This window comes from Chenopodium album, chromosome 4 (assembly GCF_948465745.1).
Source record: "Chenopodium album chromosome 4, dcCheAlbu1.1, whole genome shotgun sequence".
In the NCBI taxonomy this organism is placed as follows: domain Eukaryota; kingdom Viridiplantae; phylum Streptophyta; class Magnoliopsida; order Caryophyllales; family Amaranthaceae; genus Chenopodium; species Chenopodium album.
Window position 1 is genome coordinate 2,090,386 of NC_137837.1, and position 24,880 is coordinate 2,115,265.

General features: G+C 40.2%; 2 protein-coding genes across 3 annotated transcripts; one reads left to right on the forward strand and one right to left on the reverse strand.

Moving 5' to 3' along the window:
* The first annotated feature begins 381 nt into the window (after positions 1–381).
* Positions 382–4,600, forward strand: LOC145626287 (uncharacterized). 2 transcript variants are annotated; one of them, XM_081678716.1, is made up of 9 exons: positions 382–496; positions 651–698; positions 879–948; positions 1,148–1,238; positions 1,332–1,393; positions 2,913–3,208; positions 3,290–3,323; positions 3,432–3,542; positions 4,157–4,600. In XM_081678716.1, the coding sequence occupies exons 2-9, from the start codon at positions 651–653 to the stop codon at positions 4,339–4,341; spliced, it is 897 nt and encodes a 298-aa protein (XP_081534842.1). In that variant the 5' UTR covers positions 382–496; the 3' UTR covers positions 4,342–4,600. The 2 variants fall into 2 exon arrangements, with proteins under 2 accessions (XP_081534842.1, XP_081534843.1); XM_081678717.1 differs by having other exon boundaries at positions 394–566.
* A 663-nt stretch (positions 4,601–5,263) lies between these two features.
* Positions 5,264–18,516, reverse strand: LOC145628478 (magnesium-chelatase subunit ChlD, chloroplastic-like). Its single transcript, XM_081680776.1, has 15 exons — positions 18,196–18,516; positions 16,733–16,911; positions 16,404–16,488; positions 16,001–16,317; positions 15,705–15,828; positions 14,781–14,873; positions 14,600–14,695; positions 14,182–14,322; positions 13,884–14,090; positions 13,426–13,581; positions 13,093–13,200; positions 6,164–6,298; positions 5,882–6,043; positions 5,619–5,739; positions 5,264–5,538 (listed from the first exon to the last, which is right to left on the reverse strand). The coding sequence occupies exons 1-15, from the start codon at positions 18,454–18,456 to the stop codon at positions 5,453–5,455; spliced, it is 2,271 nt and encodes a 756-aa protein (XP_081536902.1). The 5' UTR covers positions 18,457–18,516; the 3' UTR covers positions 5,264–5,452.
* Positions 18,517–24,880: the final 6,364 nt, after the last annotated feature.

A 24,880-nucleotide genomic window follows, 5' to 3' on the forward strand; every position in this document is an offset into this window, starting at 1 on the left:
AAATAACACTACTCGTATTGATTCCAACAAAACTATTCATACAAGTAATTGACATCAATAAAAGAAATACATTTGTTTAAGTTTTCCTTAACAAATTACGTAATGTGCATTACCTTTGTAATACAAATGAATCCCAAAAGAGGGATTACAATGCCTTAAAAGGATTTAAGTAACAAATCCTTATTAACCGAGTTAACCAAAAAATACAAGTTGAAAAGGCTGATAAACAATTAGCCGGGACCGCCTCCGAGGCTCCGGAGCAAACCAATCCTCACTTGTTGTGCCTCTAGCCAACTTCAACATGGTTCACTTGACTTAGGGCTCAAGGCTCAAACCGCTCATGCTCATGTAGTCAAGTCTAAAGTGCTCTCCTCCTCTCCTCACATTTGAATTCCAGTCGTTTGATTTCGCGCTAATTAGCCATTGATTTCTCTCTCCTACACTCCATTTTTTCCGCTCAAATTTTCTTCAATCAAGCTTCATCTTCGAATTCAAAGTTTCGAATTTGCAGTTTATTCAACTTTAATTAGTTCAAGCTTCCAATTTCTTCAATTGTTACAATTAGGGTTTATGCTTCACTTAATCAAATTTTCAATTTTTCTGGTAGTAGTTTTACAATTAATAACCGAATTTGCATGTTGTTTCTGCAGATGGAGGCGCTTTACACTAAACTCTACGAAAAGTACTCAAAACTCAAGGTTCCTCTCAATTTTTATCCTTCAGCTTTTTCATTTTTAGGGATTTTTCCCCAAATTGGGAAATTTTACAGAATTATGAGTTTATGCGGGTTTTTTCGATGATTTTTTCTCTCTCTAGTGAATTTTTTTGATGAATTTATAGGGTTTCTGGCGTTAAATGATTGTCTATTTGGAATTTAGGTAGAGAAAGATCGTGAGTTGGATCAAGCTAATCAAGAACAAGAAGTGAAATTTATTGAGTTTATGTCTGGTAGTCATTCTTTACTCTTAAATTTCACCACTCTATTAACGATTTGTGTAATTTTGCTCGATTTTTGTTCTCTTTAAAGTTTGATTTTCATTGCTAGATATTTAACTATAAAGTCTACATTGTTGGTAAATGGGCATTGCATTTTTTGGATGATGGTGGTTACTTGTTCATGTTACCTCCATTTTAATTGTCATTGCAGCGTCGGAATCTCTAGTAAATCATTTGACCAGTGAGAAAAACAGATTGTTAGAAACTATTGATGAATTACGGAGTGAAGTTGTGTCTCTGAGGTATCTATCGTTGCAATATTTGATGAGTTTTATTTGCTAAGCCTAATCATGACCTCCTTTTTTTTTTTTTTTTTTTTTTTTTTCGGGTTGCAGAACTGCTAAAGACCAACAGTATGATGATTTCCAGCAACTTTTAACGGAGGAGAAACAAAAGAGTAAGTGTAATATACTGCCAATTTTTCTGATAGTTGCTTTATGTTCTTGGATTATGCTATAAGCATATTGGATGATAAACATGCCATATAGTTTAGACTGTAGAGGTTCATGGGTAGTTGCTGCTCATTCCATTGGGAATTACTGAATTTGGTATTAAACATTGGAATTTGACATTAAAGGGTGCACAAGGATACATTTCCCCCCCCCCCCCCCCCAAAGAGAAAAGGAACATACGATAATTAGAATCAGAAAAATGAAAGGAAAATCAGTTTTGTTCCCCTCACTCCTTAGCCCCTAAAATTCCTATGTTTTGCTAAACGAGGGTAGGGATGCACCTTTGGTGGTAAAAAATGCTTAGTATGGGATTAGGGCAAAGCGCAACACCTAAGTGTGGGGTGTTAGGTGGTGATGTTGTTGCCAATGCCAACAACTCTTGGGGCCAAGGCATGGGGAATGTGCACAAGGACAATGCATAAAACACCTTATACTTGAAAAAAAAAATTCTATTTTTTGGCAATTGAGGGTAGCAGCTTGGCTTGCCTTAGTGCCAAATCAAGGTATTGCAAGGCCTAGGAATGCAATGCAATGCAAGCTAAGACAACGCAAGGCCAAGCTAAGGCATTTTAGGACATTATGGCAAAGAGTGGATTAAGGCTTGAGTGAGATGGTTTCAGGCACTAAGTATGCCTCTCATGTTTCTTTGGGATCCTTTGAAAACACCTCGATGCATAATCTTGGCAGGTTAGAATTTGTTCTCTAAAAGCTAAAACTGAAGGCTATAATACATGAAATCAAACCTTTTTTAGAGGTTTTGGGACCTGATGTCTAAAAGTCTTGAGATCGTAGGTGATTCATTCCAGGGTCATATAATATTGTTCGGAACCATATACGACTAGTATTCGGTCATATAAAGGTTCGTGGCAGCCTTGAGTCGCTGAAAGGAGACATAAGTTGTAAACGGTTAAATTAACGGTACAAAGGCAAAGTGGACGGTTCCAACCACCCAAATGGACTCCCCGGGTATCATGGGGCCTTGGGAAGCTCCCCGACAAGGTTTTATCCCCGGGTCCGAAAAAGTCAAAATTTGTCCAAAAGTGAAGGCTATAATCCACGCTTTTGGACCAATTTTGGAGGTTTTGGGACCTGATTACGAAAACTTTTGGGATGATAGGGGATGCATCTCAAAGTCATATAATGTTGTTTGGAACCATGTATGACCAATAGTTGGTTGCATAATGGCCCATGATGGCCTTGAGTTATTTAAGTGAGGCGTTTACGTAAATGTCTTAATGACAATTTGGCAGATGGTCCTAACCACCCAAATGGGCTTTTGGGGTCTCGTGGGGTACATGGGTAGCACCTTGCCAATGCTTTTGTCTAGTTTGCAATATCACCTCTGTTTTTGAATTTTATCTCATGGTTAAGGACTTAAGAGTGTGGAGGGTTCTCTCTAGGTGTGGTGCTTTTGTTGCATTGTTAGTTTTGACTCAAGACTGACTCTTTGTCAAGTGTATGCAGATCACGAGCTTTCTGCAGAGGTTGAGAAACTACACCAGTTACAGCAGGAGATTCCCAACTCTAGCAACCAAAATAACCAACATGAGGAGCAGAATACTAACAGTATTCAACGTAGCCCATCTGTATCTCGAGGGCAGGTGAATGAATCACCAATGAGTATGACAAGGACACGTGCTAGACTTCTAATGGAAACTGATTCTGCCACAAATAGTGCATCAGCTGGTCTTCACGAGCCTCCAACCAAGAAAAAAAAGTTATCAGATCAATCTAAAGATGTTTCGAATGCATATGTGCAGGTACTTTTTGGGGCTATTCTTGAGCCTAGGATTATTGATACTTCGTATTATTTACTGATTGTTCTGTGTGTGAACGTGCAGCCAGAATGTTGTTGGAGCAACATTGACAATGAAGGTATGTCTATGTTGTTATCCCACCAATCAACTTGAGAATATATGCCTGCTAAATTCTTTGTTAACTAACAAATTTTCTTTTCAATACTCTGTACTATTTCCGTAACAGGTCCTTGTAAATGCCTGTTTCAAAATTTTGTCGAGTGCCTGACTGGCATGAAAGTTTCTGTTGCAAATCAGCCTGAGGGAAGGTGTTTACATGCAGTTCATCAGTCCAGTGGTAATTCATTGTTGATCATCTGTTAGCATGGATGGAGAGATTGTTGCTGACAAAGTGACAAGCAGCTCCCATCCTCATGACATATACACTTAATGTTTGGAGTTTTGTGTTAAGTTTGAAGTGTCACTATCTCTTTCACCTGTACACTACATTTTTACCTTAAATTTTCTGTCCTCACTCTCTTTCTGAAGTATAATTTATTGTCCCATTTCTCATACAATAACCTATACTACCTTATGTAGTGTATATTTATGGAGATTTTTAGCCTATGACTTTCACATAGATTTCATATGAGCCTTTTGTTCTGTATTGAACCATGCCCCTGTTCCAGTTTTTTTTTTTGGCTGTGTTTTTAGTTTGAGTGAATTTATAGAAACACCAACGTGAATTCATAGAAACACCAACACACATGCTTATATTCATGGACTTCCTTCATGGACATTCTTTAGTGGAAATGGTGTTAGTGTGTTACTAATTTCTCATTTCATGGACAAGCTAGTCCTTGGACTGTTGCTGTTTGCCGCATAAGTGCATGTATGTTATATGATAAATTTACCTTTGCACTTAATTTGGCAAATTTTAAACTTCAATTTGTCTATTTTGGCTTATTGCAGGTTATTCATTTACTTTGACATGGGTGAATAAGGCTGCCCCAACTGGAGAGTTATTGTATCATGTTTCCTCCCTAGGGACATTTGCTAATGTGGCTCCGGAGTGGATGCAAGAAGTTATCATCTTCAGCACGAGCATGTGCCCCATTTTCTTTGAGAGGATATCTCGTGTTATCAAACACTGCTAGCTTTGGCTTCTTGTGCTGCTGCAGGCTCGTTCTGGTACAGCGCCTTTGATCCAATGACTGAAATTCGAGACTTTATATGTGCATTAGTGATGGATATACTACCACTTATCCCTCATTATCTAATAGTTCTAGTAGCATCCTTAATTCTTCATTCATATGTGATGTATGTAGTAAAACCTGTGAATTTTCAGGTAGTTTCTCACCTAGAAAAGCTACTTTTGTAAGTTAATAGTTTTTAATCTAATTCCTTCTACAGTGTTGTGTACTTGTGTGTTCTAGTTTATTTATTGCTTTAATGCCTCAACATAGATTAGCATAAACGATCTAGTTCAAAAGGCAAAACCTGATAACCTTGTGTTCAGAATTGAATACACATCTTTTTGCGCTTTCAGGGGTGCCTAGAGGCTGCTGCAGGCAGTGATTGACAGCGGTTTGATTTCAGTGGTGTTGTACTGACTGCTGAGTGAACTTAAAGTTTAACCTGAGATGATTTTGGAGCCATATTAACTTCCATGAATTTCTAACAGAGGCTATAACTCATCCCTTGTGTGATACAGGATGAATTTACTACAGTAAAAGGTTGTTTATGTAAATTAGGGGACAAATGGCACGTTCTGACTGAATACCTCTGCATGCAGATGCAAAATTGTCCAAGTGAGAGGAATTTGAATTGCCCAAATCATGTCACAGTAAGAGTAATCACAGATGATCAGGATCTGAGTCTGCAATCAGAATGTGCAATTTCCATCACTTAGAATATTTTTTTTATGCTTCCAACACTTTGCCTCTGAATTGCTAGAAGATCTGTAATGTAAGTTGCATCCTCGGTATGATTTTTTGTTCAGACAGACTTTTGGTTATTTCTCTAGTTCAAATTACAGGTCCAATTTTTGTTTGAACTTCAGTTTGCTACATTTTGGACTGATGATCATCAACCTTGAGCTCTAATTATTGGGTGTCACTTGGAAATAAGAGTGCCTTTACAATACAACCTCACTTCCGACATCGAGTCAAGATCTATTAACATGATTTTATCAAGATCTACAAAATATTTGAGTCATGTTGAAAATAAATTTGCTTTCGATATTGACAACTTGACCTATCTATGTAATCACGAGTTTTTCAAGTCTGACAAGGCGTCCTTGGTTGTTGCTGAGATTACAGCATCAGAAGCATTAGGCAGATAATAGTATTTTCCTGCATAAAGATTTGAAATTTGAATCATATCAGAGAAAGCATAAGAAATTTAGAAAGAAATCTGTTAGTGTAAACCATACCCTGAGCTACTCTGGCTATCTCTTTGGCAAAGCCGGTGGATACAAATTTGTTCTCTGTGTCAATGACAAGCAGGGACATTCCTGATTTGTAAATTTTACCAGCCACTTCCAGAATCTCTTCCTAATAACGAGCACAACCAGAGTAAATAATTTTCAAGACTTAAAAAATAAATTGCAGAAAGGCTGACAGTCAAGGTAATATACTAAGTTTAATGATCTACATTTTAGCAATCATTTGGTGTAGGCTGTAGAGTATAAATTACCTTTAACTCTTTTGAAGAAGGCCGAGGGGTATCTGCAGATGCCGCTGCTTCTGGGTCTGTAGATCTTTTCAGTGATATGTTTGCTCTACCATCAGTTATAGCAACAATCATGATGCGTCCAACATCTCCACTTTTTTCTGCATTCATTCCGACCCTCACAGCCTAAGCATATGCAGAGGAGGAATCAGAAAGGATTCGCAGCATTGTAGCTTGAGTACAGCAATTTGAATGCAAATGATGAGACACATTAAGGCACAGCATAGGTAGTGCAAAAGTACTGACCATTGTAAGACCATGAGCCAGAGGGGAACCTCCACCACACGGAAGTTTCTCGAGACGTTTTCTTGCCATTGAAATTGATCTGGAAGGAGGCAGGAGAACTTCTGCAGAGTCCCCGCGAAATGGAATGATAGAAACCTAAGTAACAATGTGAAAACATCAACAACATAGGGAACCTCCTTAATATTAAAAACAGAGATCTAGAAGAAAATATAGTGCCTTTGTTTTACTAGTTGAAATATATAAATAGAAAGTTTCTCTGTCTGTCCCCATGTCAGATAGAACAGATATTGTGTAGCCTGTAAAGGAAATGCACTACTACACAAGTATCTGGCAGAGTGGCAGTCAATGGAATCTTAAGAGGTTGTTGGCCTTTTTGCTGAACTGATTACATTATATCAAATTCAAAGCCAAATTATTAACAAGACGAAAAGGCAATATAATCATTCGAAATTTCGAACCATCACGCCCTAACATCAAGTTCGAACATCGCTAATGATGTGACAAGATTGAGCACCCCCCCCCCCCCCCCCCCCCCCCCAGCATCAAAACAATTCTAAATGTTGGAATCATCAGAAATAGGAAGGTAAAACTGGATACTAGAAAAGGAAGAGGGGGGGGGGGGGGGGGGGGGGGAGGGGGGTTAAAGATTCATTCGCAAGTTCTCAACATTAATGACTGTCTGTAGAGCTGTCAGTTCGTGTAAACCGGTCGGGTTTGGGTCGGGTCAGCTCGGGTCGGGTCAATTCAGATTAATTCCATAACCTATGCGGGTCGGGTTTGGATTGGGTCATGCATGAGTCGGGTCATACTTCTTACCGGGTTAAGGTCGGGTTACATTTGGGTCGGGTGAACAATAGGTTGGGTTTAAATCGGGTTTTCACGGGTTAAAACGGGTTAGGGTAATTCTCGGGTTCGGTTCAATTCAATAATTTGCGGGTTAGAATTAGGTCGGGTTATTCTCGGGTTCAGTTCAAGTCAATAATTTGCGGATTATAATTAGGTCGGGTCATTTTCCAGTCGGGTCATTCTCGGGTTCAAGTCGGGTTCGGTTCAAGTCAATAATTTGCGGGTTATAATCAGGTTGGGTCATTTCCAAGTCGGGTCATTCTCGGATTCAAGTCGGGTTATGTTTAAGTCAATAATTTGCTAGGTTACAATCAGGTCGGGTCATTTCCAAGACAGGTCATATTTGGGTTCAACTAACTATAAATAGATAATTATCGTTTTCATCAAGCTAGTTATTTCCTTTGACTATAATATAAATAGCAATATATTAGGGAACTATAGTCTATAATTTAGGAAGATAATTATCTCCTTTGACCATACAACAAATATATACTATATTTAACTCTTAAATTTGAGGAATATGCTCCTTTCTTTTGCTAGCGTGGATCGACTTGGTCTCCCAAGACAAAATGATTTGATCAACAATAATAAGGTGGTCTAAATTGCATTTAAGGTGATTAGAAATCGAGTCAGGAACAATTAGGGTTGAATTTAGGTCGGGTCAATAACAAGTCGTGCTAATTTCGATTCGTGTTAGTAACATATCAAGTTGAATTTTTGGGTTGGGTAAGTAATAGGTATGGTAAAATTCGGGTCGGGTCAATAACAAGTCGGGTTAAATTTGGGTCAGGACAATAACAAGTCAGGTTGATTACGGGTAGGGTTTGTAACAGGTTGGGTTGAATTCGGTTCGGGATAGGAACGGGTCGGGTTGAATTAAGGTCAGGTTAATAACAAGTCGGGTTAAATTCGGGTTTTGACGGGTTAAAACAAATTTGGGTCAATTTCGGTTCAAGTCGAATTCAATGCAAGTTAATTAAATTGGCCGTTGTAAACCGGTAAATCGGTGCAAGTTGTAAACCAGTAAATTGGCCGTTTAAAAGCATATTGAATGGTTTCACACACCCAATTGGACTCCCGGAGGGTATTAGGGACCATAGTAAACATTTCGGCAATTTTTATTTCCAGGCGAAAAAAATAAAAAAATTCTAAAAATTGAAGGCTAATATCCACGTTTTTTGAGAAATTTTAGAGGTTAGGGGGCCTGGTGTCGAAAAGTCTTTAAATTCTATGGAATACATCTTAGGGTCATATAATGCCGTTTGGAACCATATATGATCATTATTTGTTGTCATAAATGTTCGTGGTATGCTTGAATTAATGAAATCGGTGCAAATTGTAAACCGGTCAATTGGTCGTTTAAAGATTAATTGGATGGTTCCACCCACCCAGTTGGACTCCCGAAGAATATTAGGGACCATAGTAAACATTTCGGCAATTTTTATTTTCGGGCGAAAAAAAATAAAAAATTTTCAAAATTGAAGGCTAATATCCACGCTTTTTGAGAATTTTTTGGAGGTTTCAGGGCCCGGTGTAGAAAAGTATTAATATTTTAGGGGATACATCTCGGGGTCATATAATGTCGTTTGGAACCATATATGATCACTATATGTTGTCATAAATGTTCGTAGTAAACTTGAGTTAATGAAATCCGTACAAGTTGTAAACCGATAATTAAATTGGCCGTTTAAAGGCAAATTGGATGGTTCCACCAACCCAATAGGACTCCCGGAGGGTATTAGGGAACATGGTAAACATTTCAGCAATTTTAATTTGCGGGCGAAAAAAAGTCCAAAAATTCCAAAATTGAAGACTAATATCCACGCTTTTTAAGAAATTTTAGAGGTTTCGAGACTCGGTGTTGAAAAATCTTTAAATTTTAAAGGATACATCTCAAGGTCATATAATGCTGTTTAGAACCATATATGATCATTATTTGTTGTCATAAATGTTCGTGGTAGGCTTGAGTTAATGAAATCGGTGCAAGTTGTAATTTGGTAAATTGGTCGTTTAAAGGAAAATTGGATGGTTCCACCCACCCAATAGGACTCCCTGAAGGTATTAGGAACCATGGTAAACATTTCGGCAATTTTTATTTTCGTGCGAAAAAAAAGTCAAAAATTTCAAAATTGAAGGCTAATACCACGTTTTTTGAGAAATTTTGGAGGATTCGGGGCCCGTGTCAAAAAGTCTTGAAATTTTAGGGGATATATCTCGAGGTCATTTAATGCCGTTTGAAACCATATATGATCACTATTTGTTGTCATAAATGTTTGTTGTAGGCTTGGGTTAATGAAATCGGTGCATGTTATAAACCGATAAATAGGTCGTTTAAAGCAAATTAGATGGTTACACCCACCCAATTAGACTCCCGAAGGATATTAGGGACTATGGTAAACATTTCGGCAATTATTATTACCGGGCGAAAAAAAGTCTAAAAATTCCAAAATTAAAGGCTAATATCCACGTTTTTTGAGAAATTTTGTAGGTTTCGGGGCCTGGAATAGAAAAGCCTTGAGATTCTAGGAAATACATATCGGGGTCATATAATGTCGTTTGGAACCATATATGATCACTATTTTTTGTCATAAATGTTCGTTGTAGGCTTGAGTTAATGAAATCGGTGCAAGTTGTAAACCGGTAAATTGGTCGTTTAAAGGCAAATTGGATGGTTCAACCAACGCAATTGGACTGCCGGAGGGTATAATGTACCATGGTAAACATTTCGGCAATTTTTATTTTCTGGAGAAAAAAAGTCAAATTTTTTCAAAATTTAAGGCAAATATCCATGCTTTTTGAGAAATTTTGGAGATTTCGAGGCCCGGTGTCGAAAAACATGAGATTTTAGGGGATACATCTTGGGGTCATATAAAGGCGTTTGAAACCATATATGATCATTATATATTGTCATAAACGTTCGTGGTAGGCTTGAGTTAATGAAATCAGTGCAAGTTGTAAACCGTTAAATTGACCGTTAAAAAGGCAAATTGGATGGTTTCACCCATCCAATTGGACTACAGGAGGGTAGTACGGATCATGGTAAACATTTCGGCAATTTTTATTTATGGGCGAAAAAAGTCGAAAAATTCCAAAATAAAAGGCTAATATCCATGTTTTTTAAGAAATTTTGGAGGTTTCGGGACCTGATGTAAAAAAGACTTGAGATTTTAGGGAATATATCTCTGGGTCATATAATGTCGTTTGGAACCAGTTATAATCAGGATTTGTTGTCATAAATGTTCGTAGTAGGCTTGAGTTAATGAAATCAGCGCAAGTTATAAACTGGTAAATTGGTCGTTTAGAGGCAAATTGGTGGTTCCACCCACCCAATTGGACTATCGGAGGGTATTAGGGACCATGGTAAGTATTTTGACAATTTTTATCCACGCTTTTTAAAAAACTTTGGAGGTTTCAGGGGCCCGGTGTCAAAAAGGCTTTAGATTTTAGAGGATACATCTCGGAGTCATATAATTCTGTTTGGAACCATATATGATCATTATATGTTGACATAAATGTTCGTGGTTGGCTTGAATTAATAAAATTGGTTCAAGTTGTAAATCGGTATATTGGCCGTTTAAAGGCAAATTGGATGGTTCCACCCACCCAATAAGACTTCCATAGGGTATTAGGAACCATGGTAAACATTTCGACAATTTTTATTTCTCAGGGAAAAAAGTCAAAAAATTCCAAAATTGAAGCCTAATATCCACGTTTTTTGAGAAATTTTGGAGGTTTCGGGGCTCGGTGTTGAAAAGGCTTGAGATTTTAGGGGATATATATTGGAGTCATATAATGCCATTTGGAACCATATATGATCATTATATGTTGTCATAAATGTTCGTGGTTGGCTTGAATTAATGAAATCAGTGCAAGTTGTAAATTGGTAAATTGGGCATTTAAAGGCAAATTGGATGGTTCCACCCAATCAATTGGATTCTAGAGGGTATTAGGGACCATGGTAAACATTTCGGCAATTTTTGTTTCCAGGCAAAAAAAAGTCAAAAAATTCCAAAATTGAAGGCTAATATCCACACTTTTTAAGAAATTTTGTAGGTTTCGGGGCCCAGTGTCGAAAAGTATTGAAATTCTAGGGGATATATCTCGGGGTCATATAATGCCGTTTGGAACTATATATGATCATTATTTGTTTTTATAAATGTTCGTGGTAGGCTTGAGTTAAGGAAATCGGTGCAAGGTTTAAACTAGTAAATTGGTCGTTTAAAGACAAATTTGATGGTTCCGCCTACCCGATTGGACTCCCGGAGGTTACTAGGGACCATGGTAAAAATTTCGGCAATTTTTATTTCTGTGCGAAGAAAAGTAAAAAATTCCAAAATTGAAGACTAATATTCAAGCTTTTTGAGAAATTTTGTAGGTTTCGGGGCCCAGTGTCGAAAAGCCTTTAGATTTTAAGGGATACATATCGGGGACATATAATGTCGTTTGGAACCATATATGATCATTATTTGTTGTCATAAATGTTTGTAGTAGGCTTTAGTTAATGAAATCGACGCAAGTTGTAAACCGGTAAATTGGTCGTTTAAAGGCAAATCAGATGGTTCCACCCTTCCTATTGGACTCCCGGAGGGTATTTGGGACCATGGTAAACATTTCGGCAATTTTTATTTCAGGGCGAAATAAAGTCAAAAATTCCAAAATTGAAGGCTAATATCCACTCTTTTCGAGAAATTTCGAGTATTTTGGGGCCCGGTGTCGAAAAGCATTGAGATTTTAGGGGATACATCTCGGGGTCATATAATGTCGTTTGGATCCATTTATGATCATTATATGTTTTTATAAATATTCGTGGTAAGCTTAATTTAATGAAATCAGTGCAAGTTATAAATCGGTAAATTGATCGTTTAAAGGCAAATTGGATGGTTCTACCCAGCCAATTGGACTGCCGGAGGGTATAAGGGACCATGTTAAAAATTTCGGCAATTTTTATTTCCAGGTGAAAAAAAGTAAAAAAAATTCCAAAATTGAAGGCTAATATCCACGCTTTTTGAGAAATTTTGGAGGTTTCGGGTACAGCTGTCAATTAAGATAAATGGTTTGGGTTTGGGTCGGTAAGAGTGGGTCGGGTCAACTCGGATCGGATCAATTCGGATTAATTCCATAACCTATGCGGTTCGGGTTTGGGTTGGGTCATGCATGAGTCGGGTCATACTTCTTATCGGGTTTAGGTCGAGTGAATAATAGGTCGGGTTACATTCGGGTTGGGTGAACAATAGGTCGGGTTTAATTCGGGTTTTCACGGGTTAAAACGAGTTAGGGTAATTCTGGGGTTCGAGTCGGGTTCGGTTCAAGTCAATAATTTGCGGGTTAGAATCAGGTCGGGTCATTCTCGGGTTTGAGTCGGGTTCAGCTCAAGTCAATAATTTGCGGGTTATGATCAGGTTGGGTCATTTTCAAGTCGGGTCATTCTCGGGTTCAGTTCAAGTCAATAATTTGCAGGTTATAATCAGGTTGGGTCATTTCCAAGTCGGGTTATGTTCAAGTCAATAATTTGCAGGTTACAATCAGGTCGGGTCATTTCCAAGTCAGGTCATATTCGGGTTCAACTAATTTACGGTTACATTCGGGTCAGGTCATCTCCAGGTCAATTCATGTTCATGTCGAGTCTCACATACTCGGGTCAACTCGGGTTTAGGGTTGGTTTCAGGTCGGGTTTGGGTCACCATTTTTTTGGGTTCAGATGGGTCGGTTAATAATCGGGTTTGAGTCGGTATTTCGGGTCAGGTTAACTTTTGACAGCTATACTAGTGCCAACCGGCATGGGACATGTATAAGTGCACACATAAGCCCACAAACCTGCTATAAATCATCCCTTGAAAATATATGGAAACACGACAGATTATATAATATAGAAGTGGAATGCCTGGCCATAACGTAGCATGCAGTGGATTAGCAGAGGAAGTTATCCATGTGCTATGTTTGGTAGGAAATATGCAAACCTATAACATGCAGTGGAGTAGCATAGGAAGTTATCCATGCGCTATGTTTGGTAGGATGTATGCAAACCTTTGCAAATTTCATCCAGAATAACATCATGTTGGTTTTATTAGTTAAGTTAGATTCACCTGATCTCTACTAGTATAGCTCTCAGCCAACAACTTGAGTGCTGCACCTTTTGCATTCTGCATACGGTTTAGTGCCATGCTCCCACTAGCATCAACCACAAATATAACCTGTCATCAAATAATTATCAAGCCAATGAAATACAGTAGTAAAAGTAATGCCATTTCTCTATTTATTTCTCAAGACCGTAAAATCATTATTTTGCTATGGTATCAGGGTTAAGCTCTGAAAAGTCTGTGTTCTAGTGTTTTGAAGGCTCGGGGAAGTAATGCAATCAAAAGTGTAAAAAATATAAACGACAAATATAGAGAAGTATTAAAGCCAGCAGTGAATACCAGAGCTCCTGCTTTTCTAGCCATTCTTTTTGCTCTCATGTCTGTTTTTTCCACAAAAACTTTCCTTTCCTTGAGCAAATCCTTCTCCTTCCTCAGTTTTTGATACGGAGCAGCAGCTCTAAGGGTTGCATCCACGGCTAATCTCCTGACAGGACCCTGTTCAGAATAAGTCTTGTTTAGTGGAAATAGAAGGATGGTGGGGCTCAGAGTATATCAGAGGCAGCTAACAGGATAATCAAAGCAATTAAAAAAGTGTCATATTCTGGTTCAAAGTCTTCTGACGCAATACACCTATCCTGCCTTCTGCAATGAAAGAATAATTAGGAATCCTGTTTCTTCTTTTAATCAGTCTTTTCTGGGTGGGTAGGTTAAAATCATTGGAATCATTGGTTTATTGTGGACATTTAGGATATAATAAAGCTTTAGAAAAGTAGATAAGCTTAAGATGCACTAGAAACCTTTGGAAGCATTGGCTTAATGTAACGGCCTCGGTCCTCTGAAAATATGACATTCTTTGCTCTCCCAGCCTTCCCTTTACGTCTCTGAGCTTGTTGAGCAAAGAAAAGAAGTTTCTCATCCACTAAACCTCCCTCTGCGTCAAAGATAAATTCTTCGGGTAGCTGATCTTGTTGTTCATTGTCCTCATCATTTTCATCATTCTCATCCTGCAACACATCAAGTAAATGTCAATCTAGAAACAAGCCACTAGTCAATAAACAAGCAGGAACTAGAACTTAGAAAGGGGGAAAAAGGAACATCTTGGTCTTCTTCCTCATTCTGCTCCTCAGATGAATCCTCATTCTGTTGAGGTGGTGGTGGCGGTGGTGGCTGCTGCTGATTTTGATCTTCTGGAGGCCTTTCCTGAATGATTGAACGAGGAAGAATTACCAGTTCAACCTGAAATGAAACAATATAATAGAGTTTCAAAAACTAGTTGTGTGCTTCAAGAGGTCATCATATCATTTACCAATCCATATTCCAAATGACATTGAAGATGTCCACAACTACACTTGATAAAATGTTCAAATCTAAGAGAAACTCCCAAGCTACATATGATTTTAAAGCATAATGTTATCATAATTTGGGATGATCCCAGGAAAGTTTGACTCCACAATTTCACAAAAGCACTAAGAAAATCCAGAAAGCATTAAGGTGTACTTGAACGATACTTAACAGCTTTCTTCAAATCATCCACACCAACTTTTTCACGTCCTTCAAACGCAGCCAGGCATTTAGCAACACGCATAGCATACAACTCAGCTCTGTGGCCCTGCAAATAAATGTTACGCTTGTAGAAGCTCATATTAATTTGAAATTATGCCAAGATGATCAAATGAGAGTCCAATTTTTAGAACCTGGCAACCACCTCGCATTGCTTCCATGACCAAGTATTTTAGTTGCTCCCTGCTAATAGTAACATCTTTCAAGTACTCACGTGCCAAAATGATCTGCGATATATTCCAATAGACAAAGAATTAAACATATATTCGGGAATCCAGAACCCAAACAAGGACAAAGCCTTTCACAGACAGCTGTTTGGAGAGTCTCAACACTATTAATAATATGCAGCTTTGAAGCCTTTGATGGCTTGATATGTGCATTTTAACAGTGACTGAGGAAGTCTTTTGTTTGGGATGGGGGGATTATGGGATGATGCATAGCCTCAGGAAATGTAACAGCAGAAGTATTTTGTTTGGGTAGTGGGGCATTGTGAGGTGGCTGCATATCTTTGGAATAAATTGGATATGATGGTGATAAATTGGGTTATTTGTCTCTTGTTCTCCAGTGTCTACAGGCCTTTTGTACAAGTTTTGGAATATGGAGAGGACATTTCTATCGGTTTAGGCTGACTGTTCTTCCATTCTTTTATATAAAAAAGTGTACCTTTCTTTACTTTACTGCTACTCTATGGGAATTTCCAGGGTTGCTAGGGAAAAGCATGACTGGCATGCTAAATTTTATCATTTACTACTTTATAGGACACCTTATTCTCGGTTGTTGTTGTCACTTTCGCAAATGAGTTACTAAAACAAGTGATACAAGTCCATTACAAGATACCGCGCTAATCTGGAATGAGTTCATACATATGTATATTATCACAAGGCTTCCTCACTAGGTACATAAAAAATTCCCTTTCGTGAAGAAGGGACTTCTTTTCAAGGTTACAGAGAAGTGAATATCAGAAAAGGCTCAACTAACCCGCTAAAAGAGGTGGCAGCTATAAGTGGGCATGCTTACAAGATAGTAGGTAAAATCCAACTTGATTGTTACTTTATTACCTGTGTTTTAGCTAATTCTGTTTCCTCTTCAACCATTTTAAATACTTCATTTATTTGTTCCTGAAACTGTGTTGCAATTCCAACAGCTGCAACACGGTCATCAAAACTCATTGGAAGATCTGCACTGCAGAAGGAATAGGACATCAATGTAGGATGCAAAAAAACAAAGAAAGAACAAGCCTACATGATGTGCTGTTGAGGAGCCTGTATCTTACAAGAAAGGGGATGGGCAGATTGAAGCAATACCAACTCATAAAACCCAACGATGCATATTCAAGGAACCTAGAATACAATACCTCAAATTAATAGCTACACGATCCAACAAATGCTCACGTACAGCACCCTCTTCTGGGTTATAGGTGGCAATCAACAAGGGCTTGCATGGGTGACGAAAACTAATTCCTTCTCTTTCAACAATATTGACACCCTCGGTTAAAACATTCAGGAGCAAGTTACTGATCCCTTCGTCCAGAAGGTTTATCTCATCAATATATAGGACACCTCTATGAGCTTCAGCCAGAAGTCCAGGCTGGAAAACAGTAGTTCCAGTTTTCACAGATTCCTCAACATCAACAGACCCAATAAGCCTATCCTCTGTAACACCAAGAGGAATCTGCAAAGTGTAGAGCCAGTAAATCAATGAAGGTAAAGAACATAAAGGTAAATATATAAGGATGTTAAATGTTTTATGTACAGTACCTGTACAAATGGAGATTTTACAACTTTGGTCTTTATGTTGCCAGATGAGTCATATTCAAGACGATCAGCCAATCCATCTTCCCACCTTCACCATATGCACTAAATTAAATGATTAAGCAAGCAAACTAAATGCACACCAAACAAAGTATGACTGATAAATAACGAAGGACAGCGCTACACCCATATTACTTGCTTTTGCTCATTAATAAACTAACAGAATTGAAAATTAAGGGTTTATACTTCATATAATGCAATTTCAGATGAGCCAAAAAAAAAAAAAAAAAAATAAATAAATAAATAAACACTCAAAATATATGGAGTAACCTTACTCTTCTGGATTGGATGGATCAGCATTTGAAATGGAACCCACAACTACATCAATAGGTGGGAGAATGGCATGTAAACCACGTGCCATAATTGTTTTGGCTGTCCCTCGCTTTCCTGATATGCCTATCCCTCCTATTTCACGATCGATGGCTCCAAGCAAAAGTGCAGTTTTAATAGCATCCTGTGATTAGATGAACAACTTAAAAGTAAAATCAAGAGGGTACCAGTAAGAACTGGTCATACATATAATGTTCCACAAGACTAGTCACGATATGCTTGCAGTTTTAGTGGTACGCTCAGTAGTACATCAACAAAATATTTTAGCTCGCATTTCAAATCAAATGTCCAATCATTCATTCATATAAAAATCCAAATACCACATCTATTTACTGATCAACTAGAAGTTCTAAAACAATGACACCCACTCTTTAGTTTTAACTGCAAGTCTTCTGTTCCTAAAACCCCCAAAAGATTGTGAAGCAATTGATTCACCAGGTTCTTTGAATATGGGTGAAAGATATTGTACTAAGATAAGGTATATCGACAAAATTAAGACCGATTTCTAGGTATTTTATTACTTGCGATCAAGCATATGACATACTTCCAAGAATGTTGCTCCCTCCCTCCATTGCAAAAAGAGTGCAACCAAGGTGAGCTTCCTGGTTCATCAATCATTAAATTCTTAAACCAGGAAGTAACTAGACGAAATAACTCAATAAGGTCACCTGCATCACCATAGTAACTTGATCAAGCCAGTGGAGAAATAAACCAGTTGTCCCATAGAGTCTAATCAATCCACAGGAACACATAATTGGCTCCCAATAATAGACGGATTAATTATATTAGCAGTCTTGAAGATGATGGTATAATCACCTCGATCTAGCAAATGACCTTCTGGCTCCACCGGATTCAAGGCCTCTCCTCCTTATCTCTCACAAGAAGACGACAAAATAATGCAAAAATGAACTACACTAAGCTGCCCACAGCCCAACTCGACCTACAATCATCTTCATCTAGATGTGTATTTCATTATTAAACAAGATCCTCTACAATAAGCAAAATGTGGAAATTCTGTATCAATCTGCCCAAAACCCGACTCGATATACATCATCCTCAGTATGCCCAAAGAACCTAATCTCCTCCATAGCTAGTCAGCTAGATGATCATGTTCAACTCACAAAGAACCCTGTTGGTTGCCACCTATATAACCCGACTCGATACACAACAATAAATTTAATCATGTTCAACTCTCAGAGAACCTAATCTCCTCCATAAATAGATGATCATTATGAATAAAATTCGAAATTACACTCTAATTTGAACAATTGTAAGCATTTCCAGATCATTCCAACCATAAGTTTCAAAATTTTAAATCAAGAGCCAAAATTTAACAAATTAGGCAATTAGCAAAAATAATACAACACAGAAATCGACAGAAAAGGAGAGATAATGAGAGAAGCCATACTTGTCCAACAACAGCAGCAAGAGGGAAGAATTGTCGACCATAATTAGCGTCTTTAGGGTTTTCGGAGTCGGAAACAACGGTGCCATTGTCGGAATTAAGAGTTGTAGCGGCGAGAATTCTAAACGGCGGCGGTGAACGGCGGAAGTTGCGGCGGCGCATGAGCTTAGTAGAGGTGAAGGTGGTGTAGGAGAGAGAGAATGGTTTGTTGGAAAAAGAGTGTGAATTGAGGAGAGAGAAGCTTGGAGAAGATGATAACGCCATTGTTGTTGAGCTCGAGCTTGAGCTTGAAGAAGAGGATAGAGAAAAGTGTTGAGTCTTCACTTATCTGGTTCTATATATCAGCCCACCAATTGGAGTATTTTTTTTTTTTTTTTTTTTTTTTTTTTTTTTTTTTTTCTCTAATAATGACCAATCTAAAGAGGACACTTGTATTTTCTCTCTCAATTAACGAGATTCGAACATACAACCTCTAATAGTCGTAAAACTAATAATCTTACCACCGAGCTTAATACGGAGTATATAGAAAATAACATTATGAATAATAATTTATTTGCAAAAAAAGTTAAGTCATAAATTAAAATATACTGCATTTTACATTTTAATGTCAACCCATGCATATAAGGACTAGGCATAGCCCGGGCATAAATGGTTGTTTATTTATTCCAATCTAGTTATTTTGGTTGACATAACCATTTGTTATGTTGGATATGGGGATTTATTGCTTGTTCTTTAAATGCACAACATGTTTTGTAATTTGTACGTGGCTGATTAACTGACCAACTGAGTAACTCTTAACCAATTAGCCCCTGACTGATTGATAACTTCATGTCAAGTTCTCAACCAGATACTTCAATTTGAGTCTATTATTTACTTTTATTGTAACAAATAACTTTTAAGATATAATGTACATTAAGTATATAATATTATCAAGAATATCTGTTTCGGGTGAAAACAATGGGGCCTTGCCGAAGGCCCGTTGAAGTGGTGAAGACTGGATTCGGTCCAAGGGATGTTGGGCCGAAGGTTTCCTGCACAGCACACACACGTAAACTAGCCTCGGGGGTGTTGCCGAGGAAGGCCCCTCCGATGCTAAAGTCAGTACAATGTGTAGAGAGAGAAAGCTATGCAAGAGAATTAATTGCTTGAGGCTTTGTGTGTTCTGTACAAATGAATGAATTGAAGGCTTTTATACCTTAGCACATATGGAGAATGTGGGCCGTGGCCCAATTGTCATGTCTGGTGGACTGACCTTGACTTTAGCACAATTGGAGAGTCGAACCTGGACCTTGGGCTTTTAATTGGATCATTTAATGACTAGGCCCAATTGGACTAAATTGGACCCAAACAACTTGCCCCCCAGACCCGATTTGGAAGGATGACGGGTCGGGTCTGATTAATCAGAAAAGGAGGGAAGTAAATGATTTAGTTAATCCAAGAAATTCGGATTTAAACCGTAATTAATGAGATAACAACGGTTAGGTGAATGATTGTGGAAGTTGGACGGATAATGGGCGGTTTAATCATGAGGTCGTGTGTTTAACGGTTACTTAGTGGAGCATTTAAGAGAAATTAAAGCGCAGACTCCCAGAATTCCCATTCTTGGAGATATAATCAGAGGCGCGTCATCCCTCCTCACTTCTTCACCAACACAAATCCAGAACTCTCGAGAAAACACCCAAGAACCCGCATCAAAACTTCGCAAATTCCCCGAGCATTGAGCTTAGAAACTGAGATTCGTCACTACCAATTCGTAAATCGGCAACTTTCGCTTCAGATTAAGGTAATTCCCTTTGATTTTAGTTTTTATTTTTCTTCAAATTCGAACTCTTCTTCCTCTTTTTCGACTTTTTTCTTCGAAACTCATCAATGGCGAGGGAAGTTAGAGGTAGGGCCCGTGCTCCAAGAAGAGCAAGGCCGATTCCCGATCCTAGGAACAGGACGGGGACCTGGAATGGACAGAGAGCAGAATCTGACCCTGCTGAAGGGATTAGGGCAACTCCCATTTCTTCGGCTCCTCCTCAGGGGGCGGAGGGGCCGAGCGTTTCTGGGCGAGATGATGAAGTTCCCGTTGTCCTTTGGGATATCCTTCCTGGGTTTTCAGAGTGGGAGGATGCTGAAGTGGCTTCGGCCATGATAAAGAACCGCCCCTACTCATGGTGGGTAGAGAATGCCGAACAGTATCGGTTTGCCGAGCAGATTGAGCTGCATTATGGCATCCTTGAAGCTGATGGGTATTGGTGCCGAATGCCCGTGGCATCCGATAGAATCCATCGTCCACCCCCGGGGTATGTGGGGGTATATACAAGACAACTTCAGTATGGGCTGAGGTTCCCTTTGGACGTATTCGTCCGAGACTTGCTGATCCATTATAACATTTCTCTATGTCAGCTAACTCCCATCAGCATCCGAATGGTGATGACATACTTGTGGGTCTGCAAGTTCTTCAGGTATGTGCCGAACCTGCACTGCTTCAGAAAGCTCCATCGGCTAGTGCCAAATATTCAAAGTGGGCACGGACATCACGGCTCTGGGTGGTACCGGATTGAGTCTCGGCCCCAGTATCTGACCATGTGGCCGAATGATTCTTCAGACAAAGACTGGAGAGGTCAATGGATCTGGGTTAGGGCGCCCCCAGATCCGGACCATCCTTGCGTCTTCAGTGCCCCCAGGTATCTTGCCGAGCCTGATCCCGAGATGGGAAGCTTGGGTCCCCCCGAAGGTGACGGTTCGGATCCGAACCTTAATCAGCAGAACATCTTTGGCAAGCGGCCGAACCCGGGGGGCAGCGGTCGGATGCAGCATATCCCGGAGACTTGGCTCCCCGATACGCATTATGTCTTCCAAGAGAACATGTTAGCAGCTGTCGGCCTCAGCCGAAAGTTTAGGGATGGTAAGTTTCTTCGGCTGGGGCCGAGGCCTTTTAATTATATCTTTTCCTCTGCTTTTACTTCGTACTTCTCTGCTGTGCCAACCTAGCTGAACTAATCCCTTTCCTCTTCTTCTTTCAGAGCGGGACGAGACCAACGTCGGCATTAACTACGATCGTCTCGGCGTCAACCGAGAACGTGTCGTAACTGCTCGGGCTCCTTCTATCACTGAATCGAAGCATAGGGAAGTCCATCTAGACTCTTCCCATTTCCAAATTGAGGCTGTTGCTCTATATCAGAAGCAGAAGCCTTGGTGGAAGAAGAGGGATCCCTTGTTTCAGCTGCTAGACGAAGAAGCTGAAGCTGCCCGTACAGCCGAAGAGGTTGCACGGGTTATTGAAGCTTGCGAAGGGGGAGTGGGGTCTTCCAGAGCTGCTGAAGAAGAAGCTGCAGCTAGGGCAGCTGAAGAAGACGAGGCTTTGCTGAAGACTTCGGTGAGTTCTTTAGACCTAGCTTTTCAGCTTTGCTGTTGCTTTTTTTTTTTTTTTTTTTTTTTTTTTTTTTTTTTGTTATTACTCATACCCTTCGTCCCCCCTTGTCTTTTACAGTCCGAGGAGAGTAATAGACAAAGAGAGGGTAAAGCCCCTGCTCGTCCCGAAGACCAGATACAAGAAGAGTCTGAAGACTCAGACATGGACGAGCAGCCGCTTCAAAAAAGGCGACGAAGGATGGCCATCATCGGCCCTCATGACTTTCAAAGGAGGCCGATGACCATCGGCATCGAAATAAGGGAACCTGAGGAAGGCGGTGGATCGCCGAGGGTTCCCCGGCCGTCGGCTCAATCACCTCCGAGGACCCCTCCGCCACCTCCCGAGATGGAGGTGGATCAGAAAACTCCCGATCCTAAGGGAGGGGTTCAAGAGGAAGCTCAAGGGTGTGCTGCTGAGCACAGGGATGAGAATGCTGTGATGCCCAATGCTGAGGGTTTCACAGCCGATATTGCAAGAGAGGTTGAGGCTTTCGTCCTCACACCTGATGAAGAAGCGGAGGTCATAGTAATTGACTCTGCTGGGAAGAAGGGGGATGCTGAGCCATCTAAGACTCAAGAGGCTCCATCGTCATCCTTCCCTTCCTTCCAGACGCTGCAGTCTGGAGAAATGGGTTTCTCGGCCCCCCGAATGCCAATCCCAGATCATATCTGGGACCTCATATGGGGTCAGAACCGAGAAGGTGCTGCAGCCTACTTCGGCAATTTTGCTGGCATGTCCGAAGTAGATAGGGCGAGGATCTGGTCGCTGAAGGCCACTGCTGGGATGGGCGAATCCAGCAGATCAGTTCCAGACCCAGCCAGGTCTAACCAACTGCTGATGATGCAGGTGATTCTTCTTTGCCTTTATCTCTTTCACTTCAGCTCTTCAGCTGTGTTTTTGTTTGTTTTTTGTTTTTTTTTTTTTTTTGACTTGTGCCCCTGTTTCCAGTTTGTGCACAATCAGACTCTCACTGTAGAGCTGATAGATACCCTACAAGATAGGGTTGACGCTGCTGAGTACGACAAGAAGGTAGCCGAAGAGGAGCTAAAGCTTGCCAAGCTGAAGCAAGCAGCGGCTGAAGAGAAGCGGCAGCAGGGTGAGGAGTATGAAAAGAAAGCTGCTGAAGCCCTTCAGACCTTCTGCGATGCCATGGAGAAGGAAGTTTTCCCTACGCTGATGGAAGGGGAAAAATTTCTTCAGGAGCACATGGGAGTGGATATCTCCAAATTCAAAGCTGCCATCGGGAGCCGAATCCAAGAAGGAACTGCTGCACAGGCTGAAGTGCAGCAGAAGTTGGAAGCTCTCGAAGCCAGCAGAATGGCTGCTGAAGAGGCGCTCCAGGCTCGAAATGTCCAACTCTCCGAAGCTGCTACTGCTGCTGAAGCTCAACTTGCCAAGCTCCAAGAGGCTGAGGATCAGCTGAAGGTCAAGGAAGATAAGTTGACCCAAGCTCAGACCAAGGCTTCCCAATTTCAGCAGGAACTGGACGAGCAGAAAGAGTCTTCCTCCAAGCTTGCTGATGAGCTAAAGAAATCCAAAGAAGACTTGGAGGAGATGAAACAGAAGCTGGCTGATGCTGAGGCTCTACTCAAGGTCCGCATCTATACCCAAGAAGAGTATGAAATGGGTTTTAGAAACGGGTTCAGAGTGTGCCGAAGAGTCTGCCTACATGCTGAGCCGAAGCTTGACTGGTCCAAATGTGCTGAATGGGTCTAGGATCCCGAAGACCCTCACATGAAATATGCAACTCCAATCGAAGCTGAAATCCTTAAGGCTGAGGAAGCCGAAGAAGAAGCTGAGAGGGAGGAGTTGGAGGCTGAACGGAGGGAGAGAGAGGCTCAGCAGGGTGCAAAGCCCGCCTCTTCTGCTGCTGGGGCCGAGGCCACCATGGGGCCCAACAACGCTGATCAGTCTGATCCTCGGGTTGAAGCATAGGAACTCGGGCAGTCGTCTTCAGAATCTTGCGGTTCATCGTGCGCTCAACTTTAGACTTGCCGCTTTCTGAATTTTTTGCCTTGTTTTTTGCTTCAGCTTGCCTTGTCGTACAAACAGTTTATTTTTGTTTCTGTACGTATTTCGGCAGCTGTTATTTTCCGCTTGTGGGCGGCTGCCGATACAGTCTTTGATTTATTTGAACTTGTAGCTCACTTTCTGAGCATGAATTATTAATCTGATGTTCCTTTCTTCAACTGCTTTTGTCTTATTTTGAATGCTTTACTGTTTCTGATCTTGAGAAATTTTCGTAAAAAATTCGTGAAGTGCAAAGCTTTCGGCTTAAAGAGTTCTGCTGAACATAGACTTGCACTGGTAGTGCCTCTTGCTCCCTCAGAAATCTAAAGATTCAAGTCTTTGGATTGCTGAGCTGGGTTTTATTTTTCTATCTTTTGAAAATGGATATCCGAAACACAGGGCCAACTGAAGGCAATGCTTCGGACAATGGCTTTCTGGGATACAAGGCTCAGTTAAGGCAATACCCCAGAATGAAGAACAAGTCTTTGGAGAACAAGTCCTACTGAAGTTTCACTTCAGCTGAAAGATCAGTGTTCTTTAAAAAGACTTGTTTGTCAGCAATCTGAAACCCAGTTACCCGGAGGCGAAGGTTTCAGACAGGGCTGAATAAAAAATTTCCAGCAGTTGTTGATATCCTTGATTTCCTGTCTATCTTTAAAAATGGATATCCGAAACACAGGGCCAACTGAAGGCAATGTTTCGGATAATGGCTTTCTGGGATACGAGGCTCAGTTAAGGCAATATCCCAGACTTGTCCATGGACTCATGTCTTTGGAGAACAAGTCTTACTGAAGCTTGACTTCAGCTGGAAGACCAGTGTTCTTTAAAAAGACGGGTTTGTCAGCAATCCGAAACCCAGTTACCCGGAGGCGAAGGTTTCAGACAGGGCTGAATAAAAACCCTTAAAGAGTAGATAGAACAAAGAAAACTTTGAAAGAATAAAAAGTTGCAAATGTTTATATAAATGGTGGCTCCAAGGCCTTTCATTAATTCAAAATGTACTTACAAATATTGTTCTGCCCCGAAGGGTTTACACATGATATTTCTTCAGTACATCAGCGTTCCAGTGATTTTTCAACTCAGTTCCATCCAACTGCCGAAGTCGGTATGTCCATGGCTGAAGCTCATCACTGATCTCGTAGGGCCCTTCCTATGTAGCTGAGAGTTTCCCATGGATTCGGCCTTTCTGAACTGCAGCAGCATTCCGAAGGACAAGGTCTCCAATTTTGAGGGGCCTTGCATGGACCCTTCGGTTGTAAAATTTGCTGATTCTCTGCT